Source organism: Oryzias latipes, chromosome 6 (genome assembly GCF_002234675.1).
Source record: "Oryzias latipes chromosome 6, ASM223467v1".
NCBI lineage: Eukaryota > Metazoa > Chordata > Actinopteri > Beloniformes > Adrianichthyidae > Oryzias > Oryzias latipes.
The window spans coordinates 13,416,970-13,435,518 of NC_019864.2; the positions used below are offsets into that span (position 1 = coordinate 13,416,970).

General features: G+C 40.8%; 2 protein-coding genes across 2 annotated transcripts; both read right to left on the minus strand.

Annotated features, from left to right (window-relative positions):
- Window positions 1-2,578: 2,578 nt before the first annotated feature.
- LOC101161480 (potassium voltage-gated channel subfamily A member 1) lies at window positions 2,579-9,892 on the minus strand. The gene is made up of 2 exons (XM_011475946.3): window positions 9,338-9,892; window positions 2,579-8,782 (listed from the first exon to the last, which is right to left on the minus strand). The coding sequence occupies exon 2, from the start codon at window positions 8,504-8,506 to the stop codon at window positions 7,034-7,036; it is 1,473 nt and encodes a 490-aa protein (XP_011474248.1). The 5' UTR covers window positions 8,507-8,782; window positions 9,338-9,892; the 3' UTR covers window positions 2,579-7,033.
- Window positions 9,893-10,747: 855 nt separating this feature from the next.
- Window positions 10,748-13,999, minus strand: LOC101161723 (shaker-related potassium channel tsha2). Its single transcript, XM_011475948.2, has 2 exons — window positions 12,333-13,999; window positions 10,748-11,109 (listed from the first exon to the last, which is right to left on the minus strand). The coding sequence occupies exon 1, from the start codon at window positions 13,787-13,789 to the stop codon at window positions 12,350-12,352; it is 1,440 nt and encodes a 479-aa protein (XP_011474250.1). The 5' UTR covers window positions 13,790-13,999; the 3' UTR covers window positions 10,748-11,109; window positions 12,333-12,349.
- Between the last annotated feature and the right edge of the window lie 4,550 nt (window positions 14,000-18,549).

Genomic DNA, 18,549 nt, shown 5'->3' on the forward strand with positions numbered 1-18,549 from the left:
CCACAAAGTATATTCTGCCTGAGCCTTACCAAGACCCGGGGGAAGAGGCCCAGCCACCGGGCGATTGCCTGGTAGCCCCAATCCAGGGCTTGGGACCATGGTGGGGTGATGTAGCAGACCGTTTTTTTTTTTTTTTTTTTTTTTTCCATAAGGGGCATTAATTAGTAAATTCTCAATTGTTTCTTTACAGCCAACATCTAATCAACCTTTTATTGAATGGTGTTCAATGTTAAGTTTAATTTTTGGATTGTATTGTGGTCCTGGTCGGTAGAGTCCAGCAGGGTTTCTAAGCACTCAAGTGAGGAAAAATAAAGAGTGAGAGACGAAACATGATGTGAGACAGAGAAGGAGAGAGAGTGAAGGCGGTTGGACTGGGATCAGCGCCAAGCTACCCCACCCTTATGGCTGCTCCCTGCAGAGTGAGGAGTGCTGCATTTCCTGAGGGCAGTGCAGAGAAAAAAGGGGGAAGGAGCTCTGTGCAGGTCACCGTAAGCCGCAACCTCAGAGGGACAAAGACAAATGTATTGCAGACGTTTGCTATTTTTGCTTAAAGAAAAAAAAAAAAAGAAAGAAAAGCTCAACCTGACTTTAATTGTTTGCATGTTACTCTCAATGAAAACAATGCCCCTGCACATTAGAACAATCGCTCCCCTTTGTTCCTAACTTTCTAACTGTTTTTTCTTTTATGCAGCTTCGGGTTATATGTGTGCTGGACGAGTCTCCAAGGTCCCCACAAGTGCCTATAGCTACATTAATCACAGAAGCGTTTCAGTTCCCCAGCGTCCTAAGTGAGGGCTCAAAGGTTACAAACCAAAAACAAAAGTTTTCAGTTTTGTTCTTTATGCTCAGGATTTTCTTTAATATTCTGAAATCTTTCACATTTTATGCACTGCAGACGTTCAGAGTTTAACTGTGTGTTGTTTTGCTATACCTAAATTTTACCAGTCATTGTTATCTTAGCTAACTAGAAATTAGATAAAGAATTGTTGAATCGGACTCATGCATTTATTCATTTTTCCTTTTAACATCTATCAATACATTTTATAATTTATGTTAACTATTGTGTTTAAGTATTTTTAAGAAATAGAATGAAAATATATGAATTTATTCTTGCAAAAAGAGATTTGTTTTCATTATGATTAATTATACATTAAATAGGCTTTTACCGAATATCGGATTTTTGTTGCACATTTTTTACCTATGCAATATCTTCTTAAATGTCATTTTTATTTTGATAAATATTAGCTTTATTAAAATTACTTGACTTGTTTTTTATGAAACAAAAATCTAATCTTTGATTTATGGTTTTTAAGCCTTAACTTGCTTTTATATATATTTTTGATGTGTGCTTTATCTCAGATATCTGTAAATGTGGAAAATCCTCATAAGTTAAAGTTTACCTTAAGTGAATATTTCTTTTTAAAAACGGATGCAACAGAGAAGGCTGGACACATATAAAACATCCATCCATTTTCTTAACCATTTCATATCACTTTTGGGATCACTGGGTTGCCGGAGCCTGTCCCGCCGAATACTTGGCGTAGGCACACCCTGGACAGGTGCGTCAGTCTGTTGCAGGTCCAGACAATCATTCCCACTCACACTCACATGCACACCTAGGGACACTTTACAGTAACCAATTAACCTATGAAGCATGTTTTTGGACTGTAGGAGGAAGCTGGAGTGCCCAAAGAAAACCCACACATGCACAGGGAGATCACGCAAACTCTACACAGAAAGGTCTCAGCTGGGATTCAAGCCAGGGACTTCTCGCTGTGAGGCGAGAGCGCTAACCATACGTAACATGTAATTTATTAATATATTGATATAGAGCTTGAATTCTGGCAGCACAGATATAACAGTACAAGAAATAATGATGTTTCTCATTTTAGTTAAAAACTTTAAATTGTTGAAACAAATGTTGATAGTTTTACCAATAAGAATAAATTTGGAAAGATTGATATTGATCCTCTGAATAACTGAATGGGATTGTGTTTGCTACTTTTCGATCCTCGGACTATCATTGTTAAATAGTAATACTAGTAGTACTTTACAATAAAAGAAAACTTTATCTTAAGTCTTGGTTAAGTAATAAATAAAAAAAACGAACTTCTCTTAGATCAAACTATTTAAATATTCATTGGACTCCTAAATAAGAAGAAATATGAAGCACTAGTGATCATGAGATAATTATCAAGTTAACCACAATGTAGGTGGTAGAGCGCTAGTTTTAAACAGTGATGGAAGTGAATTAAAAAAAAGACTTAAAAAGATTAATTTACCGTAGCTGAAAAAGATGTGTTGGAGACAAAACCTAATTTTTTAACATCTGCTTAAATTTTTCTCAGCATTTGTGAATTTCTGCAAAGGAATTTTTTGTATGAAGGTCTGACCTTGAAAATACAATCTTTTCAATGATTGAAATTCAAAAACCCAAAATATTTCAGGTGCCACACATGTACTGTTTGAACGCAGGAGAAGGGAGCGGGAAGGCAGGTAGAGAGGAGTAAAAGAGAAATTGTGTGTCCTCTTGTGAAAAGTGTGCAACGTTCTAAATTTAAAGAATCAGGACATCGGCCGATCCTTAAAAATTTATTGAACGTAATGTCAAATGAAGTCATAGGTGATATAGGAAAGAAAACACAAGTAACCCTTGCATAGATCTTTGACCATGCCTTTTTCTCATCTGACAAACAGAACATGTTGCAGCAGAATTCTTGACAAAACATAACATAACATGACATGATGGCTGCATTAGACAATGTGTTGGGCTAGATTTGTGGATGAACAGAAGAGCAGAGCAAGAGTTCAACAGTCCTCCAGTAGTTTACTCCAGAAGGTTCCAGCTTCCCGACCAGCTGGCAAATGTGCATTCATAGAAAATACAAACTCTGTGCCATCACACTTTTAAAACAAACAAGTGAGGTACACAACATCCCAACATTCAGTCCAGGCCGTTGCCTCATCTGCAGGCAAGAAAGCAATCCAGCATCCAAACTTGCCTGGTAATCTGTACAGGGGATTGTTGGCGGCACAGGCCCTGTTTAGACATGATGGACGTGTTTCTCACAGTCTGGACTGAGATAACTGAAAGAGCATTTCAGTCCGAGAGTCTAAGAAACTAGCCCTTGTTGACGTTGCTCACATTCAGAGTCCAGACAGCACAACCTGATCACAACACACAGTCGGTGAGCACAGCTCAAATACCTTGCGCCACCTCCACAATCCGGTAGGCCCCTAAGGTGCCTTTAAGAAATCCGACAGAGGAAGCAATTCGACTTCTGAACAGGGCCTCGATGTGCATAAAAGCAAGGGTTTCTTCATTTAAAAGGTGCAGCTGGGTTACAGTCGATCAGAAGCTGGAAAGGCAAAGCTCATGCAGTCTTCCATCTCTCATGCAGATTATTTTTTTCTTTTTGCAACCAGAAGGTAGATACATTGCGGCAGCTGAAGAGCCTGAAAAAAGATTTGAACAGATGTGAATCACATTTTGTCCTTTTTCTGTTCAAAAGAAAAGAAAAAAAATGCAGGTCATTCATTTTTTGATAGGCTGTGTCGTCCAGAGTATGGCGAGAGATGGTTGCACTGCAGTTTCATTTTCATGGCTTGCTGGCAGAAGATGTATTTTTCCTATTTTATTATAAGGCATGTTATTAATAAATAAGTCGTTTTACAGTTCTATTACACAGAAATAAGAAAAAGGACTCACATTTTTCTTTTTGTAAGTACAGTATGCAGAGATTACATTTTTTTAAGTTATTGTATTAACATAGCATTTTTCGCTAAAGCTGATCTTTTTTTTGGGCTGTATTAACGCTCCGTGTTTTTACAGAAGGAACATTACACAGCGAGCAAAAAAGAAAAAGGAACAAGAAAACAAAATTTACTTGTAACTTTTGTCAAATTTCTCCAACAGCAGACATGAATATGGGCTCATCCTTACAGCCTGACTAAACCGTTTAGCAGCTTTTGCTACAACCACTATAAAAACATCTTTATCTGTGAGTTTCTCAAATTAGCTCTGATCTTTTTACCCCGAGGGATTTCACAAGATCCAAAGACCCCAGTGGCTCTTTTGCATGTAGCCCTGTTTTATGTGTTTTATGTGCAATCTGAAAAGATTTTCTCTCTTTCTTTTCCAAACCACAAACAAAATGTCCATTTTTTTCAATTGGACAGGTGAATGCATAGCACCATCTGTTGATAGTCTCACTGCTAATGTGATGTTTTCCACTTCACTTTGGACTGATAGACACAGATGGGGCTGACTTCTTACAGATCTGTGTTCCAAGGATCCCCAAAGCAATAATTTTCAACATTTCTGCTTATGGCATCGGGACACGTCTATCCTAACTGCAGAAAGAAAAAAAAGTCATTTTGATACATTTCTGACAACAAAAAAACTGACAACTGAAAAACTTTTACTGAGGCAGACTCCACAGCAAAATATGAAGAAAGATGTCATCCTATGTTTGTTGTCAGTAAATACAGCAGATGAGATTGTTAATTTCTTCAAAATTTACAGACTTTTTTTTCCTGAAAATGTCTCAGAAAACTATCAGTCCGTGTGAGGGGCAAGTGTCATTGTGAAACTGTTTCATGTTTTGCTGTGAGAGCCAAAAAAATCATTTGAAAACTTCAGCTTCTGATGATGTGTCGGGTAACAGGACAACAGAGTGCTCCTGTTCTAGCACCACAAAAGATGGCCACTGCACCAACAGAAGCAGCTGAGAAACTCGGAGGCTCCCTGCATTGAAGCTCTTTTCAGATATATGTCTTGCAGGGTTTTTTTCAGGAAAGCACTAAAAAGCCCGAACAGTACAACTCATACTATCATTCGGATAAACTCATTCCAGTAAGGAGTGCAGATGTACAGTGGCAGAAGATTTTCAAGTAGTCATTACATTTTGTCCCAATCTATCAGCACTTCTCCTCCCATCTGCACGTGAAAAATAAGCAGGCACTGCAGAAAAAAAAATCTTGCAACCAAGAAAAGCATTTCAAGCATTTGAATGAATCCTTTGTGCAAAAAAAACAAGGACGAGGTACAATTTATTTGTACATGATAATGCCCAAAAAGTGCAATATATTGTATTTACTAGCTAAGTTATTTTTCTCCTATGGATTCTACACAAATGTTTTAAAAGCATTCAGGTGTACACCCCTCTAAACTGGACGTAGCACCGTTCTGAAGAACGTTTGACTTGCAACAGTATGGGAAAAGTCAAGTCATCTCTGCAAACTGTTTTCAAGTTAATGTCCTGATTGTGCGCAGCTTTAAGTGAGCAAAAGAGCAGGTTTGCAAATGAGCTACTTGTTGTACATATAAGTGCTTGTGTAAAGGCTATGCTTTGGGACTTTCACATTCAGAATTGCATGACTGCAATTAACACTTATGGTTCTATTTTGCATTATAGGAAGCCCTGCTTCGAAGCTTGCAGCTCTGCAGCAAGTTTGCAATGATCTAGCTGAGGTAGAGACATGGAAAAGGATGGTGCAAATTAAAGGCATGGAGGAAAACATTTCGAGTTAAATTGTCAAACATGCAGAGTGATGTTTAAGTGCATGACATGAAATGCGGGTTTTACATGGCAGCATGGATCTTTATTCTCAACCGTCCGTCCCATCACTATTTGAGCCTAACTAGTCTGGCGTCACTCTCTGAAACAAATCCACTTCACTCGACTGAGTACTCTGAGGCACTTTCACTGGTCCTGTTGGTGGAAGGGATAAAGGCACTCGCAACTGATGTCACACAAAAAAATCTAAAGTATGAATTCAAAATTTTCTCTGGATTTTAAACCAACTTGTACTAAACTGAGAGGTGGAGATGGCATAACATCTTGTTCAAAAAAGGTCCATGCACTGAACTATTGACTAATACAATAACTGATGCTTACCGTGGTTATATTATGCATTTCTGAAATTACTTAGTCAGCATTTTGTCTACTTTTAAATTAGAAACTCTGCATCCTCAAGGTGGCTTTCGATATATTTGATAACAATTCAGAAAGACTTTTGATTTCCTCAGTTTCCCTGATGTTAGGGCACTGCAAAGTGCTTGAATTGCAACAGGCTGTATACTCATGTCATGCATTTAATATACCAGGATACAAAAGTACCTTAGCTGAAAGGCCATAATGCAGGTAACTTTTTTTCATGCTATGATCTCATTTATGTATTGTTTCCCTTAAAATTTTACATTCATTTCTTATACTTCTAAATGATTTGCGTTTTCAAATTAAAACCTCGTCCAGTGCACTCAAAATGTAAACATATGTGCCAGGGGGAATGAAGACAGACATCCAAAACAACATCCTTCCTTTTTTTTGGTGTGTGACACATGACTTGTGCATGCCAATATCAAAATGGAAAGTCTCTAAATCATGCTCGTGTGAAGCTCGCTTTTTGTCGTGGCGCTGCATTGCATCTAAAGGGCATGGCATTGAATCACTTGGTGATAACACAGTTACAGCAGCTGCAACAGCAGTGTAGATGTCTGTGAAGCAAGCAGACCACCATCTGTTTACATCCAAAGAAGAAGGATCAGTCTTCCTCCTGTAAGGTGCTTTGCTGAGTGGCTGATCGTTTATGGGGGTGGGGAGAGAGGAGAGGGTGAAGGATGGCGGGAGGTCATCGGACTTCTTGGCGGTTAACCGTGGTTGCTGAGGATTGCGTGTGTAGTCGTTTCTGGTGCATTGTGCAACTTGCTGAAATGTTATCTGTACTCCATGCATAAGATTTTAATTATTACGCCTGTCTCTGATAAGACTAGATGCACTCAGTGTCCTCTAGGGAGCCGTGTATATCTGTTATGATCAATGTTTTCTTTTAGAAATGACTATAAATTTCTAGGATTGGTAGAATAAGTTGTTCTTTCTACATGGCATGTACTTCAGAAGCAATTTTTTCAGCTTCCTTTCAAGTATAGCTGAGCATGGTTGGAGGCTTAGTGCTTAAGAGTGCTTTGGAGGAGTAAATCAAGCATTACTAACTGATGGTTCACCTCATGTAAAAGTTTCTGGCCTCAAGTCTAAACATCTGTTAGCAGTTTGCTTTTATTTACACAGTTCTGAGTAGCTATAGTGCAATTTCCAGTTCTAAGGTTTGCCTCCCTAAAGTTGTCGATGCTATTGTTGATGTCTCCATCGATCTCCATGTACTCTGACTTGCTGACAACAGATGAGCTACGGCGGCTCAAGTCGCTTTCGGAGGGGATGTTGGGAGTGCTAACATTGAGCAGCTGGGCTTGCTCCTCCCCTTCGGTCTCCCTGTGGTAGAAGTAGTTGAAATTGGACACAATTACAGGCACTGGAAGTGCAATTGTCAACACTCCAGCAATGGCGCACAGAGATCCCACAATCTTGCCCCCTATAGTGACCGGTACCATGTCCCCATAGCCCACAGTTGTCATGGATACAACAGCCCACCAGAACGCATCCGGAATGCTGACAAAGGATCCTCCATCTTCCACCTCAGCAAAGTAGACAGCACTAGAGAACAAGATGACTCCAATGAACAGAAAGAAGATCAGCAATCCCAGCTCTCGCATGCTGGCCTTGAGGGTCTGGCCCAGAATTTGAAGTCCTTTGGAGTGTCGAGACAGCTTGAAGATCCGAAACACCCTGACCAGACGGATAACCCTGAGGATGGCCAGAGATGTCGCTTGCTCCCCCACTGCCTCTTTGTTTGGGTCTTCTGCCAGCTCGGTTCCGAGTGTGATGAAATAAGGTATTATAGCCACAATGTCAATCGTATTCATCATGTTCTTGAAGAAGGCTGGTTTGCTGGGGCATGCCAGAAAGCGAACTATCAACTCAAAAGAAAACCAAATTATACAGAGAGTCTCAATGACGAAGAAGGGATCAGTGAAGATGTTTGGCTTGTAATAAAAAGTAGAGTTCCCCACCGAATAGAAATGACCTGTGGAGTCAACTTTCAGCTGTGGCAAAGTCTCCAAACAAAAAATGACTATAGATATCAGGATCACCATCACAGACACAATGGCAATCCCTCTTGCAGTGTTTGAGCTTTCTGGGTGCTCAAAGAGGAGCCACATCTGACGCTGAAACTCCTTCTCAGGTAAAGGCCTCTCTTCCTCCCGGATGAAACCCTCGTCCTCTCTGAACCTCTCCATCGCATCCACTCCCAGCTCGTAAAATTTGATCTCTTCTGAGAACATGTCCAGGGGTACATTCACTGGCCTTCGCAGACGCCCTCCCGACTGGTAGTAATACAGGATGGCATCAAAGCTGGGGCGGTTTCGGTCGAAGAAATATTCGTTCCTCAGGGGGTCAAAGTACCGCATTCTCTTTTTGGGGTTGCCCAACAATGTTTCTGGGAACTGGGAGAGAGTTTTTAACTGAGTCTCAAACCGGAGGCCAGCAATGTTGATGACCACTCTCTCGCAGCACTCGTGGTCATTGTGATCTGGGGGGTAGGTGTCTTGAGGGTGGCCCGGGACGGCTGAGGTGTCATCCATGTTATCCCCCGCTACTACGGTCATTTTGTGGGAAGAGCAGGAGCAGGTGATAAAGGAGGAGGAGGAACGGGAAATGTGTTGGGGTGTTGGTTAGGCTGACTGGTCAGGCATTCAGGATGAGAGAAAAAAATTTCAACTCCTCAGCATCCCACAGCCCTTAGACTGTTGGAGGCGTCCCCAGATGCCAGGGGGGCGGTTGGCTGCTTTGCCTCAGTGCGGCTCCACTGCGGCTCTCGCTGACTTGACCATTGCTGTTCTCCAGCGCTTCTGCAGCATTTGCTGCTGCTGCCTCTGCTGCTTCTGTCACCCAAAGAGAGAGGGAGGGCAGGAGGGTGGGAGTGAGGGAGGGAATAATGGAATCAAACAGCCAAGATATTTGCTGGCTCAGCATTTCTGCACTTATTCATTTTTATATTTATACCGATCTCTGACTACAATTAATGCATGGAGCCACTCATAAAAGTAAAAAAAGAAAACTCAAGAAGAGTTATTAATGACATTTACTAGTGAGGTCATCGATTTCATTCTAATAATTTTCCTGAGTCACTTTTTTAATTACAGTGTCATTTTTAATCATGTTTTATCAAACTTTTATTGGAACGTGACTTTCAGTTTACCAGAGAAACCACAGGGCACTGCGTCTCAAAGGAGAATAAGTGATTTGTAATGTGGCACTCTAATTAGCCATGACGCATAGGATTTCAATGGTGATGAATCAACTCTTGTTTCATGATGCAGCGCATGGGCCCTATAAGCACTATTTATGAACACATGGACGACAGCAGCATCCTGCTGGATTGGATCTCTAAAAGTAAAATAACTTTAGCAAATGCCCGAGTCAGCAGTTTTCCTTACCGTGGCTCGGTCTTGAGACGTCTTGGCTCAAGTGGAATCATCCAACAACACCGGTGCGGTGTCAGGTGGAAACTTTGCGTGGCTCCTATCAAAAATCAGCCTTCAGCCTCAGTGCAGTGGTAACCTTGTGAAATGCATTTAAAAAAATCACGAAAAGCTGAGCGGTCCAGTGAGAAGAGTAGGTAGCAGAGAGAAGTGCTCAGCTGCGGAGTCCGAGGTGCGCGGCGCTGAGAGCTGCTCGCAGTCTGTACCGCAGGAGAGAACCTCGCGCTGCAGTTCGGAGGGGGAGATACATTAGAGCGCAATAACCGAGCCCTTGACATTTCCAGACATCACTACATCAGCATAAATCTGCACCTATTTTCTTTTGGCCACAGGTCAGGATGACGGACGGGGTGTTTTTGCTGGAGAGGATGGAGGAAACGAATTCTTTTTAAAAAGAAGAGAAAAATCAAAGGATGGTGGACAGGTGTAGCAGCGACGACCAAAAAAACTCAACAATGTCAGGCCGGTTTTCAGTGCATTTTACGTGAAAGTGCAGTGGATGCGAGGGGAGGAGAGTGAGGGAGGGAGGGTAGCAGCAGCAGTAGCAGGAGGAGGAGGAGGAGGAGGAGTTGGAGGGGTTTCGACGCAATGCAGACCGGCTCTACTAAAGGACGCCGTCAGAAGTTCCTCATGCACAACAAAAACAGTGTGCCAGCACTGGCGCAACCAGCACTGCAAGCAGGGATGGAAAACTCCATCCAAAGCCGTTGTGTTACATTTTAAAAAATCCGTAACTTGAAGAAATAACCTCAGATCGTGCGCGAGACAGAAACAAAACATTTTCATTCCATCACTTTGATTTCCGCAGACATGTGCAGTCATTTTTACTCAATTAAGAACATTTGTGTTTAAATCCAAAAGTAAGAAATAACATATTGGATTTCTTTTTCTTTTTTTACAGGTTGAATAAAATAATTTCTTATGCTAAATCGATTGGTTCTTTTGGTAGCAAAGCAAGAATGTGGAAGAATTCAATAGGTTAACTTTCAGCACCACGGACAGCGAAGGTCACCCGCGTCACCTTAGAAAGGTCCCACATCTGGAGAGATTGCCAAGGCATGATTATGCTCATCACGGCCAATCATTTCCTATTGGCTGACATAAATCTATACAGTCATCCACAGCAGTGATGGGCCGAGCTGACCTGCAAAAAAGGTGCAGACTTCTGCGAATATTTACAAAAATTGTTAACAAAATAAAATACTTTTCTTTATCACTGACATCTTATTAGTTGGTTTTCTGACTGTCCAATCACAATCAGCACACGAATGGATTCTTGTTTTAAACATAAAGTCTAATTTTTAGAGTTCGAGTTTCAGGACAAAGGAAACGTGAGAACAGCCAACAACTCTTTGACATTCAGGCTTATAGAAAAATAAAATGTTTATTTTAGTCAAAAATTCACATGAGTGCATATCATGCATGTTAGCAAAACAATTTCTGATTTTTGTGGCTGCATGGCAATCAGTTAAGAAGGATCAAAGTCAAGTTCTGTAAAAGACATTGAAAATTAAGATTTACAAAACTGTAACGTATATACATCAAGCATTTTTGCAAAAATACATTTACAAAGCAAAAGAATGTTCTTGACACTCAAAAAGTGGCAGACAGAAGCTGATGTCCGCCAGGAAGTCTCTGCAACTTTGTCAATGCATGGAGTAATCCGCAAGAAAAGGATCCATTACTTTGGAGAAGAGGATGTCAGGCTTTCCTTAATCCTTGCCTTTCTGCACGTAAACAGAGAACAAACCACAATGTTAACAGCAAAAACAAACATCCACGGAGCCCCCCATGATTCCTGACACATGCAGAAGCAGAAGGTTTAAATCCAGGGAAATGCTCCTGTTTGGTGCGTGAACGTTTTGCTGTCTGCAGAGGTATCAATCATCCACAAAGCGGCGCTCAGAGATCACCACTTCTGGGCTCACGCTGCGATGCAAACACTGATTTTTTTAAATCTTATTTTCCGAATATATGAGGGGCAAGTTTTATATAAAAAAATAATAATGAAAAAAGTGCATTTGCGTGAAGATTAGGGCGTTTTTTCAGATTAAGCTAAACTCCAAGGTGATGGTTAATATTCGTGTTTTTCAGAGTAAAATTATTTACACATTAGGAAATAAATATTTGACTTTGTTATGAGATTATGCGACTGGGGTGTGCTTAAGTGCCAGTTTTAATTTCTCTGCATTAAATTTCAGTTTTGTAGTTTTTAAACATATTTCACATTCATTAAACAATGTTGTGCTGAGCCTTTTCCAAGAACCCTAAGCCCTCTTCAGCTAAGAAATCGTTGTGACACGCAGACACACAAGCAGTAATACGATTTGGAAGCTTCACTTTCTGCGTTTTGCTTGTGGGACTCCCTGCGCAGGACCCGCTTCCTTGTGCGTTTTGACGCACAGGTGAATCGTAGTTGGTTCGCTCAGACGCGTGAAACTGCAAGGGAAAAAGTGTTCGATTCTCGAATGCAAATGTACTTTAATCTACCATTTCAAACATTTCAGACGTATGTGATCGATATTTATGTGGCTGTAGGTATTTTGACTGTGTGTAAATTTGTGTTTCTTTGTAGCTTTTTATTCTTATGGACCTAAAACAAAGAAATTCTAATTTTTCCTTTTCTTTTCTCAATTGATACTTCACATTTTACGCATGTAACTCAGAGACCTTGCCCTGTTGTTTGACCCGCCTGCTGTGGAATCGTGTAAAATGACACCTTAAACTCTTAAACGCATGGACGTGACATGCACAATAAGTCCATGCAATGCGCTATTTATATGCGTTGCCATGATGTCATGTTGGGTCTAATAATAACCCTCGTTTGTGAAAATGAGAGCTCACACATAATGCTGTGGAATACCGCTTTTTCTTTGTTTGTTTTTTTCTTTTCTTTTTTTAAGGAGCTGCTGGCAGTATAAACACAAGTTCCTACAAAAAGCAAACTCACCACAAATCCACTCTTAGTCACACATCCGTCAGTTTCCCCACATATGCATCTGACTGATTCGTGCTTGGATGCGTCAGGGTCTCCAAGTCGTCGCTTTCCTGATAGGACTCCGTTTGGGAAAGCGACAAGTTACTTCGGATGGAATCTCCTTCACCTGTGTAGGGCTGCTGCTCCACCAGCCCACAAGTCACGTGGACATGCTGCACATTTTCCTCCTCTTCATTCTCTCTGTGATAGAAATAATTGAAATTGGAAACGATCACTGGAACGGGTAGAGCTATGGTCAGAACTCCGGCGATTGCACACAAAGATCCCACGAATTTGCCTCCAATGGTGGTGGGGCACATGTCTCCATACCCAACTGTAGTCATAGTCACCACAGCCCACCAGAATGCATCGGGTATGCTCGAGAACTCAGAGTTGGGGTCCTCCACCTCAGCAAAGTAAACCGAACTAGAGAACAGAACAACTCCGATGATCAGGAAAAATATCAGCAGTCCCAGCTCCCTGAGGCTAGCGCGAAGCGTTTGGCCCAGAATCTGCAGACCCTTGGAGTGTCTGGACAGTTTGAAAATCCTGAAAACACGGACCAGACGGATGACCCTCAGAATGGCCAGAGAGGCAGCCTGCTGACTGCTGCCCTGATGCTCTGCCAGATCCATGCCTAAGGTGATGAAATATGGAGCTATGGCCACAACATCAATCAAGTTCATGATGTTTTTAAAAAAAACCGGCTTACTGGGACAAGACAGAAACCTCATCATGAACTCAAAGGAGAACCACACGATGCACAGCGTCTCCACCATAAAGAAGGGGTCTGTGAACGGGCTGGGCTCCTTGCCATGTGCGCTTCCATTGGCATGGTTATCGGGCTCTGGGGGGACATCTTTAAATTCAGGTAAGGTCTCCAAGCAGAAAATAACAATGGATATCAAAATAACCATAACTGACACTATGGCAATCATCCGCGCAGGTCCAGAGCTCTCTGGATACTCAAATAGGAGCCACACCTGACGTTGGAACTCATTGGAGGGCAGCGGGCGTTCCTCCTCTCTGGGCAAGCCCTCATCGTCTTTGAAAAGTTCAATCACCTCCTCTTCCAGCTCATAGAACTTTAATTCCTCCAGGAAAATATCCACAGGAACACTTACAGGCCTCCTGAGCCTTCCTCCTGACTGATAGTAATAGAGGATAGCGTCAAAGCTTGGTCTGTTCCTGTCAAAGAAATATTCGTTCCTCAGAGGGTCATAGAAGCGAATCCTTTTACGCGGATCACCCAGGAGAGTGGTCGGGAAGCGGGAGAGTGTTTTCAGCTGCGTCTCGAAGCGTAGGCCTGAGATGTTGATGACCAGCCTCTCGCTGCACTCTTGGTCCGCTGGTTCCAAGTCTGCAGCATCTTGGAGCAGAGGAGTCACTGCCACAGTCTCTTCGTGATCGTGCTCGGACACCACAGTCATCTTTTTTTACCCCTTCCAAGGGTAAATCTGTTTAACTCCTCCTGTGCCCCAAACGGCTGTCAACCCCCGGAGAACAAGCTCTTCTTTTTTTTCCGTCACCCTCTGTCATTTACATCCAAAATGAGTTCTTCTGCTGTTGATTTTTGCTTCTTTTTTTTGTCAAATTAGTGCCTCTGAATAGTGCACACACATCTCCACTTGCATAAGCTGTACTAGTGGCTCCAGGAGGCTATCATATTCACACCGTTTTAAACTCCAAAGCCCTCCCCATGTTAGAAGACCAGATGACACTTGTTGCTGCTACTGCCTGTCCCTCTCATATTCACTCACCTCATAGCATTGCAGCAGTTTTAAACAAGTAGCCTTATAAGATCACCTTTAACACGGCCTCCATGCATGTTTGTGTCAAACATTGTATTTTTTGTGCTCTCCGCTTTAAGATTTGGTAATTTTTAAAAATACTGTCCTCAAAAATGGATTCCACAGCCCTGAAGGTCCTTCATTCATAAAATCAGAAAGTTATTCTTGTCATCTCTGCAGCTACATATTGGATGCGTCTTTTAAAATACATCAACCAAATACTAAAACCAGGACCTGAAACCCACCCGACCAGTGGAAGCCTGACGCACACCTGAGTCACCAGAAAGGAAACTGCCTTCAAGAAAAGCATACATTGGTGCCCACAGTCAAAGACCTCAATTGTACGGAAAATTCCTCCTTTCCCTACATTTGTGAGTGTAAAGACAGGTACTGTAAATATCAATTAACACAAACATTGTTTTATTTTGAAAAAATAAAGTGGAGAGGTTCTGTAAATGTGAAAAGTTACATTATTGTGAAAAAACTTGACCCTAAAAAAAGATTTATTTTTTTTACTTGATCCGACTGGAATTAGCCACATTTTTGGCAGATTACAGTATGAATAGGAAGTTGTGATATTTTTGGAAGATTATTATTTTCCTATCTTCTGAACAGGTAGAGTAAAACAAAAAGAAACAGGAAGCCAAGAATAAAGATATTTTTTACAAATAAAAGATTAATAATATAAATTTACCTAACACAGACCTGTCTGTTTGCATGTCACAGCTCACAGTAGTCATTTCCTTGTAGAGTTTATGTAGAATTCACTTTTCAATCTGATTTTAAACCATTAAAAGTTGTTCTTTGAGATTAAATCTGTGTTTTAAGTGACACTTGTCCATTGCATCAAAACTGCAAGATACCAGTAAAGGTTCTTATACTTGTTTAAAATTCCCTGTTTTTTAAATGATCAAATTATATGGGTTTATTGATAGACTCACAACTATTTTCAGAGTTTTTTCTTTTTGATGAGCGATGTTTGCTCCAAACTCCTCACTTCAGCTAACTCCACACAGCAAACTCTTCTGTCCACTGCTGCATTGTGATCTATTTTTAGCTCTCTCTTTTTCACTCCACTGCTTTCGTAAGGCTCTGTGTCAGACGCTGCAGTTGTAAATGTAAACCTACAACAACAACAGCCCACTTTAATCAACAGGATGGTTGGCAATAAAGTATAAACCCCTATATCTTAAATTCCTTTGAAAGACACACAATTATACATTTTTTTCTATCATTTTTATGAAGGACTAAAGTTTAGGTTTCAGTATAATATCTGTTTTGGACCTTTGTGTCGCCTGCTGCTCAGATATTTGCTTATGGCAGGCATCAAATGTTAGTCTGGGTTATGCAAAAGTGTCGCCCACTGATGGTATCCAAGGAAACAAACAACAACAAACAAGCTGAGAAGATGACACGTGACTCTCGACACATTAGTCAGTCATTACCACAGAGACTCTGAGACATCCAGATTTATTGCTTAAATTGGCAATCATTACGGACACTTTCCCATCATCACTGTAATTACCAATCCTCAATCACCCTTGATCATTGTTTAATTTGATGTGTCTTGTGTTTCTATGTTTTGATTGCGCTTGGCTTCATATAAATACATGCAGCGAGGCTTTGCGGTCTCGTGCACTCCGACTTAAAAGTGGCTGCATGTACCAAGGAGAGGCCTGAGGGACACATGCCATGAAGATGGCAGGGTGCACAATTGCTGACAGGGAGGAACCTTCCATCGTTATTAATGGCTCGACCTATGAGGGCAGGAGACTCCCTCTGTAATAAGATCGTCGGTTCACTTGCAGCAAGAGAACATCTGCTTTCTAATCAACGACTGTGGAGATCAATATGAATTTATCACTTTTGGTATCATCATTGAAGCTCTGATTGTAAAAAGAAAATATGTTTTTAAAGTTTGAATTTTGTCTTTGTCTATATATACACAGGCTGAGTTTTCTTTCCAAACCTATAGCAGACGTGAGGTAATGACAGCGGCAGCTTCTGTCAGTTACTCTCTTTGGCGTTCACCTCCTCCTGAACCCCAGGCCAAGTGTCTGTATGCATGTATGTGTCTGTACTTTTTTAAGGGATGACCCCAGCCTGTTCAAAATACAAGAAGAAACATCAAACCAGGGATAGATGTGCTGCAAGACAGGAAAAAAAAACTTTTTGATCCATAAGTCAATTTAGCAACCAGCTAAAAGAACACAGTCTGAATACGTATAGATATTCTTGGAGTGTATTGATATTTATTCTAATCACTTCTAAAATTGGTTAAGATGTTGAGGTTCATTCATGTAAACCACCAACATCCTGTCTAAAACATAGAAAAAGCAACTGCATGGAAGGATGTTGGCGTTTTTTTGTTGTTGTTTTTTTTGTTTTTCAGAATGTGCAATCTTCCAATCTGTCCTGAGTAGCTATTTAGAAAAATACATTCTGATTATTTCCAGGCCAGTTTTAACCATTGTTCTCCATGAAAATGATTTCAGCTTTCAGGATATATTTCTTTTGGCAAAGTAAAATATTCTGGACGCTTAGCTACAATCATGGGTGCAAACGGGCTTAACTGCCACTAAACAAGACGGAAGCACATGGCGGTTCAGGGACTGCATTGCACCATAAAGTCACAGGAGGTAAATATAATTTTTAGATCGGGTTGAGACTGTAAAACGTTCTCGCAGCACTGTTGTGTTTCTGTTTTTCTTTAGTAGTACTGTTAACATCTCTCATTCTGTAGCATCTTGGGAAAACTTTCTGTGATTCCAGACTTTTTGTTATCAAAGTGTTCCGCTCTTTTAAGGGATTCTTGTTTGTACTTTTGGATTTGTTGACCTGTAACTGTAAATGTTTTAATGGGATGGTAAACGATTCTTATAGACTCCCTCTGATGCAAATTGTGTTTTTGGTGTTTTTAACATGTTCTTGTGACAATTTTCTGATGATTTAGGACATAAATTAACAAAGAGAAAGTTAAAATTACATTTCTGAATGTTTTTTTATTTTAAATCGTTGGGAATGAGAAGCAGACAAAAAAGGGTGTTTACGAAAGAGCTTATTTGTGATGTAGAAAATACAGTGGGCCCCAAAACGCCCTGCTCTGAGCTCCCAGCGACAGAGAGGGGAAGCGGGCGTGGTTGAACCACACCAATAGTCCCGCCCACAACTCAGAGGGGAATTTCAAATAAACTACTGCTAGAAAGCAGCATAGTTTTTTTCATTTTCGCTAAAAATGGCATTATCATAATTAAAAGGCCACTGGGAATGCTTATAGAATAGATCAAAAGATGATTGAACAGAGATTTAGTGTATACAATTGAAGAGTTCATGTTTAATTTAACAATTAGCTTTAGCCTATAGTGATTAGGTTGCGTGTCACCCAAGTTTTCTAGTTTGTTATTTTATATTTCTTGTTTTTGTTTAATGAGGCCATAACCATTCCATTATTCGTTTTATAATTTCTCTTTCATTCAGGCACCTTTGCTTGGGATTCTGACCAAGTCATGCCAAAGCAATACTTTATGCACATGGTCTGATGCAGTGACTGATGGAATGACTGTACGCATTTACATGTGCATCAAAGATGTGAGGAACATGCAGGTCTCTGTAATTAGCAGTGTGAAAGCTCTATCCTGCTTGCTCCTTGCCTATGTTTATACCGTCTCAATTATCTGCTCTATAACAGAGCAGAGCGCACATCTCTCCTGCCTCTGAGGTGTCTGTGATCCCAGGGCTTCCACTCCTGAAAGTGGACACCAATGCAGAGCTACTTGCCAGTTCCTGCGCTTTGATAGCCACCAAGTTTAGCCTGCTGTCATCTGAAGTAGATGTCCATGCTTTTTGCTGATCGGCAGCGAGGCGTACAGCAAAGATATGAAACAGGACACCTCAGATCCGGAGGGCAGGGTTCCTTGGAATTACCTCTCTGCATGTCTTGCCCCACGCCCATCTCGGATTATGATTTCACTCCTTGATCAAGCCTTTGCCTTTTTTAGCCCCCAGTATCATCCAAAATCCCAACTGAGGCAAGTGCACAGGGATCACTTCAAAAGAAAGCCCCACATGGGTTATCAATCAAAGCTGACTTCAAACATTAAAAAAATATGTTTGTAACTTTATTATTCTTGTCAATTCACTCTTATTTACTGATATTTACATCCATAGCTTCCATCAGACATGTTGTATTCATCACATTTGGAATTGACTGACAGTCACAGATAATTTAACCAAAAGTATCTTCACAAAGACAGTTTAATAACATAAAATGTTAGTCTCCTATAGAGAAAATTCAAAGAAGAGGTCAGATTCAAGATTTGACTGAAGTTGTTTGGTTGGATAAAATCCCCCTCTGACCTTTCTTCAGGGAAACTCCTGTGACTTTGAAGTTAAATGGAAAA

Bases quoted from the DNA above. Each gene is read 5' to 3' on its own strand.
- LOC101161480 (XM_011475946.3), bottom strand. From the start codon at position 8,506: ATGACCGTAGTAGCGGGGGATAACATGGATGACACCTCAGCCGTCCCG.
- LOC101161723 (XM_011475948.2), bottom strand. From the start codon at position 13,789: ATGACTGTGGTGTCCGAGCACGATCACGAAGAGACTGTGGCAGTGACT.